Consider the following 15,832-nt stretch of genomic DNA (forward strand, 5'->3'; position numbering starts at 1 on the left):
TGACTAAACATTAGCATTCTTAACATTCATTTGGTGGCTTCATTTATTATCATTAATATTATTATTATGTTCATGTCTCCAATTACTTTTGGAACCCTGACATTTGGGGTGTATGTTTCAAATGGTTGTAATTCCTGCGTGCTTCACCTAATAGTACCATTAATACCTTCAAATTAAAGGTGAAAGCCTGAAACTAAAGCACTTGTTTTGTTTCAAATCTATTGTGTAGTAACAGAATAACTGTCCAAATATATATGGCGCTTACTGTGTGGGCCAAATAAGTTGCAATTTCAGATTGGAGCCATTTGAAGATATGCTCAGTCTATCAGAATGTGGAGGCTTGCTGCCAGGACACAGTGAGAGACAAGTCTCTTGAGCTTGGTCAGAGCTGTGAGACATGGGCATGTGCAAATGTTCAGCTGTTACACATTTTAATTCAACCTTGGATGCAGCTAATGCTGGAACAACTGAGTCATGTCTTTATCCCGTGAGAAAAATCGTGTTCAAAAATCAAAAGAGGAAAACTCCTCCTCAGTTACCAAGGACATGAGAGAAGCCGAGCTCCTGACGTGGCTTCTAAAAGTTATTTCAACTGATCCTTTTACACTGTGTTGTTGTGGATCTTGCTGTAAAGGCAATTCAGATTTGGAGCAATATTTACTCCCCTCAGCTGAACAGTGCATCCGTTCACATTTCAAAGACCACAACAACAGCCTGAATACTCCCCAGATCCCAGCCTGACCAGATCCACTCTCCCACCATGCGGGGCCTCCACACACACACACACACACACATGCACACACACACATTCACTCGCAATGTAGTTGGCTCATTATATTTAAACAAATAGTTTCTTTGTAGTAAACTGCTTACACCATGTTACTGTAGCTTTAGCTTATAGGCCCAGCTCACTATGATCACATCATATGATCCACCATCATCACTGGAGGGTCAAAAGCAGGCAAGGACAGCAAGTGAGAATCAAGAGTCTTTATTGTCATTATGCAAGCATAACCAAATTTTGTGCAGATTCTTGGCTTAAAAGCACACTTATAAATAGCAACAGAAATATAAAAAATGCACACTTAAGAAAGATATAAAAATGTAAAATACAAGTAAGGTAAATAAAGTGCACTTTGTGCCAGTCTATGGTATGCTGTGTGTGTGTATGTAGCCTGACTTAATTTGTTTGTTTAAAAAGTTTGTTGCATGCACTTATTTTTTCAGATTTTCTGTAAATTCTGTTATAATTTGCAGTACCGGTACATGTGGATTGAAGCCTGGCTAACTTTAGCTTGAATGTCCCCCCAGTGACAACAGCCCACAATGTTTAGACCACACCCAAACCAAAAAAACCAAGTAAAATAAGAACAGGTTTCATTATAAATGTTTTATTTATTTTAACTTTATTCAAAATATATGTCATCATGTCATATATTAAATATGAAATATAAAATTGGACATCAGCATGTGGTCTCATGATGAATGGAGCTTTTCCTAGCTTACATTCCTTTCATTCACATACACCATAAACAAAGTTAACATCAGAATGTATAGCACAGGAATTGCAAAACAGCTTAAATTTTTTCTATTGTGTATTACAGTGCAGAAATCACACTCACATGGAAAATGTGCACTGCAAACTGACTGCAAATAATGCAAACAGAAATTAGAATTATGTTAACTGGAGTATTGAGTCCTTTTTCTGAGCATATTTGTGTCCAAAATATTTTTGAACAGATTACTAGCTCAACTGCTGGCTTTATCAATCACGAGATGATAAATCTTGTTATTTACACATACAAGTACGTGAGAGGATGTGTGCAAACAATTTCAATTTACTATGAAATTTAATGCAAAAATAAAAAAAATACAAATTATCTGATAGCTTAGTTTAGCTTATGTGGAAATCAAACTATGTATTACAGTCTTGCATTCTACCAACTGCCATGGCAGCAAAGGAGTTGGCTTCTTTCAGTGCTGTATGAGCTTATTACTGCTTTTTGTAGGTATTTGATTAGCTGGGAATGAGACTCAGCATGTTGCCATGTTTCCCCTGAGTTGCTCACTTTCCCTTTAAGTTAGTGTAGAAGCTAGAAGTTGAAAATGGCAGCTAACCTCCATCAATATGTCTTCTGATAAGTTCAAAGTCTTCTTAGCTAGCTGGCAAGCCTCTGCTAACAGTTTATTTAATTTGTCAAGAGCTGGAGGGACTGTGAACCCAGCAGCTTCACTATGATATGAATGCTGCATGCCATGTCAGACTATCAAGGGGTACCCATATTTTTTCTTGCATTTGGTATTCTTATTTATATTACACTTTAAATAAAAAAAATATAAAGTTTGATATGGGGATAAATGATCATGATGGAATGTTTTAATTTAATAATGTTAATGTTATATCTCACATCTTGCCTTTCAATCTGAATTCAACTATTCAGGTGTACTTCAACAGGACACCATTGCTGGTGATTTCATCATATGTATGGCTTGTCCTGAGTCTGCCACCCTCATCTACAGGAATAATCAGGTTTAATCGGCTAAACCACGGTCAGTCGTGTCAACACATCCCAAATTGTGCTGTTGTTCTTCACAATGAGATAACATGCTGCTACAACTTCAAATTATACAGTAAATGCAAGACCTTAACTCATTTTTGCCCCAGTGCCAGTCCCAGTTTGCAGTTAATCAGCGAATAACTGCAAACTAGCTGCATGTTAAACCACAGGGTGTGCAGGCTTTGGAGGTTTCAAAAGGCACCTTTGAGAGAAATGAGCAAGTGACAGAGAGAACTGTAACAAGTAATGTGACTAATAACTATTGTTGATGGGTTATTACTGTTTCAGTGATTAATAATGAGTGACTGACAACGCTTTTCAAGGAAAACTACCCAGCACAGACCAACAGATTATCTAGCTGCGATCTGATATTGGGAACACTTGAAAATAATAAAATGCAGTGACTTGAGAATGGAATCATGGTTTGAATCAATGAAGAAATTAACTCCATCAAAGAAGTAGGTCTTCCCAGGAATCAGTTTAGGGAGGCTGCACAAATTGGGTGTTTGCAGGATGTAAGGTGACTCCAGAGGTTTCACAATCGATTCTTTTTCATGGATTTTCAGCACACTGCTGAACACAATGCTGTACTGACACACACTCTCCACAATCCCGATTAGCACTACACAGAGACATAAAAACATTCGATTTACAAATCATCATTCACGAACAGTATTAGTAGTTCCAAAGTTCACAAAATAAAAAATCAAACTGATATCTTACTTTCTTTACAAAGATCTGTTTCATTCAGGTTGTTTATGGACTCCAGTCTGGATTCTGAAAAAAACAAAACAAACATTATATGCACATTGTTGCAAAGTTGCAGGAACTACAATATAAATTAAGTTAAAATGTCAAATATCAAGTGTGAGACTCGCACAATACTGAGAGAAGCATAAATAATCATGTAAATCTGGAAAATGCTTTTGCAAGTTAATTCTCATGGATTGTGAACTCGATCCATGGTTCAGAAATCTGTGCCCACGGCAGTATTAATTTTGTTAATGAAAAAAGGTTTGAAGATTAATTCCCCCAATTGTGTGTCTTGTCAGTCTGTAAAACTAAAAAAAAGAACAGTGCATCCTTGTTATTGATTGATTGATGGACATGTACAGATTCCCACATTCCCAGAATCCCAACTGATGCTGTCCCAAACTGACAGCGAGTTAATGACACCAGCATGACTTCATGGCTCCAGCGCAACAGTTGTTTGGTCAGAAAAAAAGAACAACACTACAGACCTTGTTTATTTCTAGATCGCAAGAGGGGAAAACACTGCAATAAAGACAGACACAAAGACGCCCTGAGGCTAAAAATGAAGTTGTAAGTATGTTAACAGCAACTACAAATCTGCTATTAATGCCGTGGTAAGGAGGCCAACTCCTAGTGTTGAATAAGCATAAAAATTTACTGACACCGTAAAATTGACTATGACAACCTGGAAACAACACAAGATTTGTCTGGCTGAAAGCCAAACATTATACTCAATCTGTCTTCACTTGCATGTTCTCACTAGAATAAGCTTAATGGCAAGCCCTGAACAAGACATGTTGCAATATCTGTCTAGGTGATGTGTTTCTTCTATGATTAAGCAGCAATTTACTGGAAGATATCTGTGTTTGATTTAATAATTCTAATGCCATGTAGACAATCGACTGTTGTCAACAATTGTTTCAGTACTGTGTGATTTTAATGATTTTAATGATAATATTTGTACAATAGTTTTACCTTGAATCCATCCTAGATGTAAACGTGAGCACAGTATGGACTATTATGGACAAAGTTAGGTCATTGTATTACTAAATAGTACTTTATAGCCACATAGTCAGCAGTGTCCTCAGCTGACTCCAGAGGGTCTCCACACACAACTGACCATTAATCGTCTTGTTGTGATGATATCCTGGTTGATCTAATGGACTCAGATTCCCTGTACAGCATGACCACAGAGAGGTGTTGTAGTAGAGGTGACCACAGCATCTGAATCCTGTCTTGGCCGAATAGAGCACCTCCTTGTCCTCACCCATGCAGCAGATCTCCTAGTTATAAGGTCAATATAAAGTATTTTCAGTGTCAATATTAAGAGCAATGTTTTAAAATATGCAAAGTAAAGAAAAAAAATGCTGCATTTACATTCAGATGAGAGATGTTTTATTCTGTTTGGTCTATTGGTCTATCTGCACAGGGCGTCCTATGTCTCTGCCCTTATTTTCATAAAAGACTGATAAAAAGCGCGCTGTGGATTGAAGCCTGACTAACGTTACTGTGACACAGCAACATGCAGAAAAATATTGCTTAAATATAATCAGTTTCAAGAGGGTGTAAGCTTTCACATAGCATTAGTTTAGCCTAAGTGTAAGTATACATCGTTCAGCCTCAACATTAAAACCACCTGCTTGATATTTTGTAGGTCCCCTTTGAGCTGCCAAAACAGCTCTGACCTGTCAGCGGAAGGGACAAGATATTTTGTGGTCATTGGCACTTTGGGTCTTGTGCATTGAGGACGGGAGGGTGAATTCTGCTTATTCCAGTGTATCCCACAATTTCTCAATCAGGTTGGGATCTGGGGAGTCTGCAAGTTGTTGTCGTGGTACTTAAGACATTCCTGAGCTATTTTTCAAAATGTGATGGGGTATAGTGTCCGGCTCGTGGGAGGCTGCCGCTAACAAGAAGAGGCGTCGCCACTGAAGTGGGTGTATTTGGCATGCAATGTTTAGGAGGGTGGTGCGTGTCAAAGGACATCCACCCGATTGCCAGAAGCAAAGGTTTCCCCTCAGAACATTGCATTGTAAACACATGATTAATGGTATTTACTTCATCTGTCAGTGGTTTTAATGTTGTGGCTGATCAGTGTATATAAACAGACTAATAAATAAATAAAACCTACTTCTGGTTTTTGCAAAATGGATCCACAGCATCGTGCCTCATATCCAAGCGTGCTGAACAGTGTCATGTTGTACAGTGTTCCTGCACAGCACTTCATCTGTTGGTTTTCAATATTGTAGGCTCGAACCTCACAGCAGAACATGTTTTCATCTTTTTCAACTCTTGGATGTCTGGGAGGAGAAACAAAGCTCATAGTTAACAGCAAATCAGGTGTGTGAGATAAAGAAGCCATTACGATTATTATTATTGTTGTTGTTATTATGGATGTTAAGTATAGTCAAACAGGACATTGGACTGGTGCATCGAGAGGATTGTTTGATGGTAAGAAGGACAAACAAAACCAGAAAAAAACATAAAGGTGATGCTGAATGATAATAGACTGAAGTCCCTTGAGGCTGATGCAGCCAACAGGTATAAAATAAATTATTTGGTGATACCAGTCAGTCATCTGAGCATAGTGAGCCTAAAGCCCCTGACAGCTGATAAGAAAAGCAAGGTTTGGGATTGGCTGGCTGGCTGTTCAGCTATACTGGGTGCCCTTTATTGCATCATGTTCAACTTTTCATAAAGTTGATGCACCCAGCAATGTTTCAACTTTCCATGATGAGAACAATCACAGCCTGGATGGAGAGAAACAAGGGTTGAGGTGCTATAGTAATATAGCATATAGTGTATAGTACTTTATAAATGTTGTCAAATTTAATTAAGTCCACAAATACTATAAATGCTGGTTGTGTATTTCTTGTCTGTTTAGAATGGGCCACCAGCTAATTGAGTTGACATTTTGCAGTTAGCAAAGTTAGTTAGTTATGCAGTCAGTGTCAAGTGTAAAGTAGTTTGAATAAACAGCTGCATGTGTAAAACCTAAGAAAAATGTAAACCATTACTTGACTAGTGTAAACTACTGCATTGCTTAAAATAGAAGAGAATCCAGCTAAACTGTTCCACCTGAAAAGTTCAACTGAAAAGAATCCTTGTGTGCTTTGTTAGACATAACTCTAATACACCAGCCGACATACACGTTATAGATAAAGGTATTGGGATGGGGCTGTTTTTCAGGGGTTGATCTCAGCCCCTCACTTCCAGTAAAGCGAAATCTTAATGCCTCAGCATACCAAGACATTTTGGACAATGCTGTGCTTCCAACTTTGTGACAACAGTTTGGGGAAGGCCCTTTTCTGTTCCAGCACGACTGTGCCCCAGTGCACAAAGCAAAGTCCATAAAGACATGATTGGATCAGTTTGACAGAGCCCTGACCTCAACCCCTTTGAACACCTACGGGATGAACTGGAGCAGAGAGTCAGGCCTTTTCATCCAACATCAGTGCCTGACCTCACAAATGCTCTACTGCGTGAACTGGCAAAAATTCCCATAGAAACAATCTTGTGAAAATCCCTTCAAAGCTGTGTATTTAGAATGTAATAATATAAATTCATTAAAGTCCCTGTTGGTGTAATGATCAAGTGTCCCAATACTTTTGTTCATTTAATGTATTATCAGGTTATTAGACTGGCTAACACATTACCAAACATATCTAGCAGACAGAGCAAAGGTCTGCATGTGCCTCCTGATGAATGTGAATCCAGTATCCAATCTCTTTTTAGCACCGAAATCTTTAGCTTGCCAGATGTTTAGCTTTCTTCAACTTTGAGTGTCTTTTAATTGAGCCAAAACAAGAAAAACCATAAAATCAAAACCACGACTTCTTTGTCTTATGAAGTCTTATCAAACATCAACATATCAACTCTTTTAAAATATTCTAAACCAAAGGAAAATGGATCATGGGCCATTCCACACACACCTGCTGAAGCATGTGACACAGACGGATTTGAAGAAGCACAAACATCAGACATTCCTTGGCTCAGTATGTGGGTGCGTTTTCAGCAAGGGGAAAAACACAGAGGAAGTGCACATTCAGGGCAGGGTTGCCCTGTCCTGAGTAACTGGATGACATCAACTACAGAGAATTTTTCCTTGGCACTCTCGTCTGTGTTTACCTATATGCTCTCCCTGTCTTCCTGACATTTAACTGTTAACCACACAGCCTTATTTCTTGGCCATGAAAGTGGAACAAAATACATACCAGACACTGCGACATGGCAAGCAGGAAAAAAAGCCCTGCCTATTTCACTGAATTTCATTAATACGTGCAAAAGAGCATGCAGACATAACCACCTGTGTCCATCGCAGCAGATCTCAGTCTGAAGCTGATAGACGTTCGGCCCACAGCAGTGGTGTTCTTTGGAGCCATGAAACTGAAAACAAAATGTTGCCTTTTCAGTTGGGTTGTAAGGAACACTCATGTCCAAACATTCTTCTTCATCCTTTCTGTCCTCATACAAATTATTATTACAACAGAGAAGCTACTGTGACAAGCTGTACGCCATATCTCTGCAGACTGAAGACTCAGAGGAAATTCAGTAAACAGTGCAGCAATACAGAGAAAAGCAGGCACAGCCGTACACACACACACACACACACAAATGGGAACATACATGAATTCCGACGTAAACATGAGGGAAAATAAACAAACAAAATACAAATATTAATCTCTACATATAAAAGGTGCTCAAGTTGGTTAATTTTACCAGGGCTTGCTATTCCATCCTTTTGCATTTGCGGCTAGCATTAACAACACCATTGATAGTAAGGATTTTTATCCTTTGGGCAGCCAATACCCTCACTTGCTGAAAAAAAATGAGCTGGGTGGAGCCTCAAACCTTCATGAGATGCACCAGAGTAAATGAGTCACAACACCAGTCATAGGTTCTGAAATTTATAAATAATTCTGTGGGATGATTATATTAAAGAAAAGATTTTTATATATATATATATATAGATATATATATGATCAGAAAAATATTGACGTGAACAAACGTCACTGGAAAGTGAAACCCCAGAGAAACCCCAAATATTTCTGTTGGCCTCCACCCAGCTGTGTATACCAGAGAACACCATTAGTACATTACTTGATCTGTGCAAGGCTTCTTGCCAGGTTCACGACAGTAACAGGTGGCACGTGTACGTAGGTCATACACAGCAGCAGCACCATCACTTTGACCTGAACAGAGGGAAGAGGGAGAAAGATGACATCATAAGAAAAGAGCACAAAATCTGAGACATAGTTTTATAAAAAAGAAATTAGCACATCTGCAATCTTATGTCTTGAGAGACCCCTTTGATGAAGAGAGATCATTGGCTTATCTCCACAAAGGGAGGGAAAGTGTGTGTTTTCTGATGCAGCAGAGAGCTGATAGACAGGACAATGAGTAAATTCCCTGTCTTTCAGACCATACCCTGGCTTTCCCCCATCTTATCTATTCTCACGCTAGTTTCCAGCTGTTTTGTCGTCACTCTCTCGTCCAGTGGAAGAACTCTCCCAGCTCAGGACTGGAAGACAGGAACTGATGTACAGACACTCAGACAAGAAATGAACTTGTCTGGTGGGATCATAACTGCACGGGAAGGTAGAGACTCCTTACAGTTAATGTTTCACTTTTGTCCAGTATACAAACATTAAAAATAAAAAATGAGAAACTGTATCATCAGCTGTACAGAATCTAACTTTTTCCCTGAGTAATTCCACCCTCTTTTCCCCCACTTTAAAACAGGAAAGGCATCAGCCACTGTAACGTGAGAGAAATTTCCATCCACCCAGTGTGAAAAGATCACACACCCAAGAGAAGAATGTTGTCTTTGCTCGGCTTCATTTCTATTTTCAGTAAGATGTTTCAGCTAGCCCTTTTGTGTGCAACTATTTTTACCTGTGACCATGATCTTTCTCTAACGCTGAGTGGTAAACCTAACTAAATTTTACTTATAGCTGTGGCAAGTAAGCAGTCATAGAGATCAGTCTTTGAATCTGTCATGTTTAAAATAAGAAGCAGGGAGAATATGGAACTGTAACTACCATATATGCAGATAAATCCATTGACACACGTAGACAGGCAATAAATCAAAGAAATAAACTTAATAAATGAGTGGAGAAACATAATAAATGCAGATGCTTCAGTACAGGGCATGAATATTAATCAATATTATGATGAGTAACAGCGATGAGTTCGGCTTTTATTCCCAGTAGCTTATTGATGTTGGTTTGAGCTTGTGCCCATGTCTCTATTGGGAAATACTGTAATTTAGAAGACTTACGCAGCACATTGCTGGCTGTATTACAAATTGTTACTAACTGCCCATAAATTAAATCTGTGGATGAACGACCTATCTGGTGATCTAGATTCTTTGACAAGAGATTATTGGTTATAAATCTTAAATAATCTTAAATAATAAAGATTTGGGACTAAAGGCATTCTTTGCACAGCAGGTATTTGCTTTCACTAATTTTTAGCTCCTAAAGGTGTTCCTGTATGCCACTGCGACGAAGCACTAAAAATTTTGAAAAGATCAGTTGCCCTTAAGTAGAGAATTCGGGTTGAAAGCAGTTTGCACATAAAGCAGTTAATAAGTGTCAAAATACACACACGCCCTCACCCTCAACCGCCTGTTGAAGGACCGGTTATCTGTTACTTGGACCGTATAGGCTAGATGACAGACATCATCATAATGACCTGATGTCTCAACACTCTAAAACAAACACTCTCTGTTATACTACTTGTCATACCTTTGGGGCAGCTCCATTGAGACACTGGGATATGGGTTTTCTCACAAGAGCAAAATTCACTCGAATTTTCAGTTCGATTGCAATATGATGACTCACAGGTACTTGTCTGGTATTCAGTACTGTGGATGTGCAAAGATAAGCAAAGTAAGCAACAAAGCAGCCACATCACATGAACATTAACACAAAGAATGGAAACACAGCTTTTCATATAGAAAAACTGTCAACAGTGTGCACAATACTACAAAAAAAAATGTTTTATGAGGAACACTTTTGTCAGGTTGAGTTGTCACAATATCAGACATTCAATACAGGATTATCATGTCCAGTCAAATTCACAATAACGATATTATCAAGATATCTATAAAAAAAATTTGAAAACAATTGCTATCAGTAAAATTCATTTTGAATTTTCTTTAATTGTGTGTTTTTATCTCTTTTTTTCCACAAATGAATTGCATTCAATAAATATCAAGAAGGCAGACAGATGAATTAATAAACAAAAGATGAACAAGGCCTAACTTCTGTGCTGGATTATTGACACGATTATTGTCAAATACTGATACAGAGCCTATAAAAAGTATTACCCTTTAACATAAAAATAATATAAAAGTAAAATAAAAATGCTTGTGTCTGGAAGGTCCAATCACTGGTTAATCAGTATTGCTGACTACAACTACACAGTGAAGACATGGAAGGAATATGGCACATGTGTATTGTAAATCTGCCTTGACCATGGCATTCTCACAAACTGAGTGACCGTGCAAGGAGACCGGTGATGGAGGCAAATAAGACACCTATGACTACACTCTGAAGGAGTTCAAAGCTTCAGCAGCTGGGAGATGGGAGAGGCTCTGTAAGTAACAACAAAAATGCTTTATGGGAGAAAGCCACTGGAAGAGAACTGCACAACTGAGAGACGGTGCTTTGATCTGATGAGACCAAAACTGAGCTTTTTGGCCATCAAACTAGAAGCTATGTTTGGTGGACACCAAACACTGCACATCAACACCATCCTTACTGTGAAGAATGGCGGTGGCAGCATCATGCTGTGGGGATGCTTCTCAACAACAAGACCTGGAAGGCTTATAAAGGTAGAGGGTAAAATGAATGTGGCAAAATATTGGGAAATCCTGGAAAAACAATCTGATTCAGTTTGCAGAGACCAACCACTTGGGAGAGGATTTATTTTCCAGACCCAGACCTCGATCCAAAAGAGAATTTATAGCTAGACTTGAAAAGGGCTGTTCACGCCTGATTCCTATGCAACCTGGCAGGGGTTGAGTCGTTTTGCAAATAAAAATTGAGTAAAATTGCAGTCTCCACATGTGCAAGCCTGATTGAGACCTATCCACACAGACCCAACACTTTGACTGAAGCCACATGTGCTAAAGGCTGACTTGAAGGGGGTGAATATTTATACATGACATTTGAAGAAATCTGTTTTCACTTTGACATTAAATTTAAATTAAATATTTTGTAATTTTTTTGTCAAAACAGCCAAATTATATTGACCATGATTCCATTTATAAAAGCAATAAAAGGGGACAACATCCAAAGGGGTGAATACTTTTGATAGGCTCTGAATATCGCAACATCTATAACATCAATTATACACAAAATGCATTTTGAGGAGTAAGACTCAATGTAAACACAACAAAGGCAAATTCGTATTTTAACCAGTATCCATGGGTAGAAAACCAATCAAGACAATGTGTTGTTTTGACACAGTATTATTTGTTATAGCGCTGTGTTATTTAATGTTATTGAGCTGTTGTGATCTAGTCTGCCTCTTCTTAATCTTACATGTCAATATTTGTTTTTGATCATCAATAATATTTGTGTCCTTTGCAGCTTTGAATATCAAATGGGCATCATTTTGTACAAATTGTACAAACATTATAAAAAATAAGCTCAGTATTTAATCAGTTGAATATTACTAAGGATGATTTGTTGGCAGTTGTCAGTGCTATGATTAGAATGTTTACTTGACTTACCCGGTGAGTTCAGGTCCAGGTTTCTTAAAAGTAACACACATAAACACACAATATTACAATAATGTCAATATTTCAAGGAGTAATCTACTACTGCTCGGTCCCTGATCTTACACATTGTAAGGTAACCTACTACATAACATGATTAAGGCTTTCAACATTATTATGATCCAGCTGAATCAACAATCTGACGCTGACGCAGAAAAGAGCTGAGCCCCGATGCAGAGTGAAAAAGGGCAGGCAGGCGAGGCAGAGGTCCAAGCAATAGTCTTTATTTTGTAAAACAAACTCAAAAAGGGCTCTCACTTACAGTGACAAAATCGTAGCAAAACTCCTGGCAAAAACGAAGCAAGGCAAGGCATGGCATGGCATGGCATGGCAAGGCATGGCATGGCATGGCAAGGCATGGCAAGGCATGGCATGGCATGGCATGGCATGGCAAGGCATGGCAAGGCATGGCAAGGCAAGTTTCTGGCATGGCATGGAATAAACGCAGACATTCATGAAAAGACGTTAACACTCTGACAACCAGTGGCTGGGAAGACAAGGACTAAATAGACAAGACAATGAGACACAGGTGACACACATTAGGAGGGAGAAAGCAATTAGGAAAACCAAAAGCAAAGTTACATGGAAACAGGGCACACAGGGGAAGTGACACTTTTCAAAATAAAACAGGACATGACAAAAACCTTGAACATAATACATGGAAACAAGACACACATGGAACATGACACAAGGACACAAAAACCAAAAGACAGAGAACCAAAATGCGACATAAACCTGAACTTAAAACATGAAAAACACATGAGACAAACATGGAACATGGCACATGGACTATCAAAAAACAAAGCATAACCAAAAAACCAGGCATGACACAATCTAAGATTGCATTATATTCCCAAGCATTCCCTGTTATTCCTCTCAGAGGTAAACTGCATGAAATGGGGATTGTTTCTCACTTTCTTACCTGTTGTTGAACACCTGTGGAAACAAAGCATAAGGCATTTTGAGTGCATGTGGGTGACATATAACATTGCTTTATTAGAACAGAATATATAATAATAAATAGTCAGCACTGGGTGTTATGTGTGTGTTATGTGTCATTGTCTATGTGTAACAGATATGAACAAACTGATTTTAGATTATTATCCATCCATCCATTTTCTATACTGCTTATCCGTCAGGGTCGCGGGGGGACAAAGACAAACAACCACACATTCTCACACCTAGGGGCAATGTAGAGTAGCCAATTAACCTAATGTGCATGTTTTTGGTATTGTGGGAGGAAGCCGGAGTACCCGGAGAAAACCCACGCAGGCACAGGGAGAACAAAAACTCCACATAGAAGGGCCCAGACCGGGATTCGAACCTGGAACCCTCTTGCTATGAGGCGACAGTGCTAACCACTGCACCACCGTGCCGCCCCATTTTAGATTATTAAATAAAGAAAATTGGTATTTTTAAAAACAGCTAAAGGCCCTTATATTCAAGCACTGTCTATTCACCAGCATGTAATTTTTAATTTCATTAGGATGAATTGAAGTGGGCTGATGAGCTTCAAAATATTAAATGCTAACCTGAGTGCATAATTTTTTTTTTTTTAAGTTACTTTATTAATCCCAAGCTGGGAAATTACTTCTCTGCATTTAACCCAGGAGCAGTGGGCTGCATCAAGTGCCCAGGGAGCATATATTGGGGGTTAAGTGCCTTGTTCAAGGGCACATCAGCCAGCTAATGAGGGGTTATCACTCCACCACACTCAATTTTTTCCTATCTGCCCGGTGGGGGAATCGAACCAATGACCTTCCGATCACAAGCCGCTTCTCCAACCTCTAGGCCACGGCTGCCCCCTATCTTAAACAGATATCCATGAAACTGCAAACGCACCTGACTTGTTCACGCAGCAGCTGGAATTATTGGAACAGATCTCAAGAGCATTATTAATGAAACAGCAGCATTGAGTCTTTGTGTCGTACTGGTCAACTCCACAGCACTCGTGACTTTTGGATGTTCTCATCAGGATTGTTCGGTTAGGACCACAGGACAGATGCTTGTCTTCATCATACGCCACTGTGGAAAAGATGACAAAGACACTTTAAACTGTATCACCTCTACCTCAGACATCACAAAACTGACAAGAGGCTTTTGTTGCTGTGCTTGCATTTTATGCTGAGACTTCAGTCAAAATGGGAGATGTGTGAAGGCCCCCATATGCAGCATATTTTTGTGCCTGCAGTGAACACTGATAATCATGAGAGAACTGTGGTCAGATATTTGGTTGTCGGTAGAAAATGTAAAGTAAGAAATTTTTATAATCTGCCATCTACAAATCAACCAATCAGAATATGGCATAAAATGCAACAGAATACACTGGACAAGGCTATCAGCATTAATTGATGGTCAGTATACATACAAATACCACACTGGCACATGGACACAGTATTGTATCGGCTGTAGATGCCATGTTTTCATGAAGTAAAACACACAGCACATTTTCTGCCAAATTTTCTAAATGTTACAATGGTGCAAGTTTACTGACATGTCTCTCCTTGCACCTCGTTTTACATTTGCGTCATAGAGCTTTGCTTCAGGGAGTGTTCATCTCTCAATATGACTGGAAATATCATACAGTATGACACAAATCAAAATTTATTAGCTCCAGGTCACACAGTGGGACATCTAACACAATTGTGATTGTGAAAGCTCACTGTTATACCACAGTGTTTAGGGGCCTTACGAGCTGACGTTCAGACGCACCTGACTTGTTCACGCAGTAGCTGGAATTATTATGATGTATCACAAGAGAATTATTAATGAAACAGCAGCTTTGAGTCCTTGTGTCGTACTGGTCAACTCCACAGCACTCGTGACTTTTGGATGTTCTCGTCAGGATTGTGCGGTTAGGACCACAGCACAGCTGCTTGTCTTCATCATAAGCCGCTGTGGAAAAGATCACAAAGACACATTAAACTGTATCACCTCTACCTCAGACATCACAAAACTGACAGGAAGCTTTTGTTGCTGTGCTTGTATTTTATGCTGAGTTTTCTGGGAATACTGATTTGTTTCATTGAAATGTAAAAGCTTGTTTTAGGATTTTGTTTCAGCTCAACTTACTTTCACCGCAGAGTTTGAAGTTTGATGCAAGTTTGACTTTAACAGCAGAGTTGCAGCAGAGCTTGCTCAGTGTGTTGAACTTCGTTGCTCCACAGGGGGCTGCAAAGACAAAGATTGAGTCAACATACAGCTACCACACAGATTCATTAGCATAAACCTGTTCCTTCTAAGACTTCAGTCAAAATGGGAGATGTGTGAAGGCCCCCATATGAAGCATATGTTTGTGCCTGCAGTGAACACTGATAATCATGAGAGAACTGTGGTCAGATATTTGGTTGTCTCTTCTTGCATCTTCATATTTGCATCTTAAAGTTGTGATTCAGGGGACATTCATTTCTCAGTTGATATGACTGGAGATACACCATATAGACAAAAGTATTGGGACACCAGAGCATTACATCAACAAGGAATTAATGACACCACATTCTAAATACACAGACAGCTTTGCAGCTATAGCAGCTTCCTCTCTTCTGGGAAGGCTTTCCACAACATTTTGGAGTGTTTCTGTGACAATTTTTACCCCTTCACGCAGTAGAGCATTTGTGAGGTCAGGCACTGATGTTGAACGAAAAGGCCTGACTCACAGTCTCTGTTCCAGTTCATCCCAAAGGTGTCTGATGGGGTTGAGTGTGGGCCAATCAAGTTCTTCCACACCCATTCA

The 15,832-nt window shown here is 39.1% G+C and overlaps 1 protein-coding gene across 1 annotated transcript; it reads right to left on the minus strand.

The window, feature by feature from the left end:
• Positions 1-1,171: 1,171 nt before the first annotated feature.
• LOC124059862 (galaxin-like) lies at positions 1,172-14,987 on the minus strand. The gene is made up of 11 exons (XM_046390242.1): positions 14,812-14,987; positions 13,942-14,124; positions 13,022-13,035; positions 12,055-12,077; positions 10,061-10,179; positions 8,412-8,503; positions 7,618-7,697; positions 5,443-5,611; positions 4,432-4,594; positions 3,282-3,335; positions 1,172-3,180 (listed from the first exon to the last, which is right to left on the minus strand). The coding sequence occupies exons 2-11, from the start codon at positions 14,069-14,071 to the stop codon at positions 2,909-2,911; spliced, it is 1,116 nt and encodes a 371-aa protein (XP_046246198.1). The 5' UTR covers positions 14,072-14,124; positions 14,812-14,987; the 3' UTR covers positions 1,172-2,908.
• Between the last annotated feature and the right edge of the window lie 845 nt (positions 14,988-15,832).

Source organism: Scatophagus argus, chromosome 5 (genome assembly GCF_020382885.2).
Source record: "Scatophagus argus isolate fScaArg1 chromosome 5, fScaArg1.pri, whole genome shotgun sequence".
Taxonomy (NCBI): Eukaryota; Metazoa; Chordata; class Actinopteri; family Scatophagidae; genus Scatophagus; species Scatophagus argus.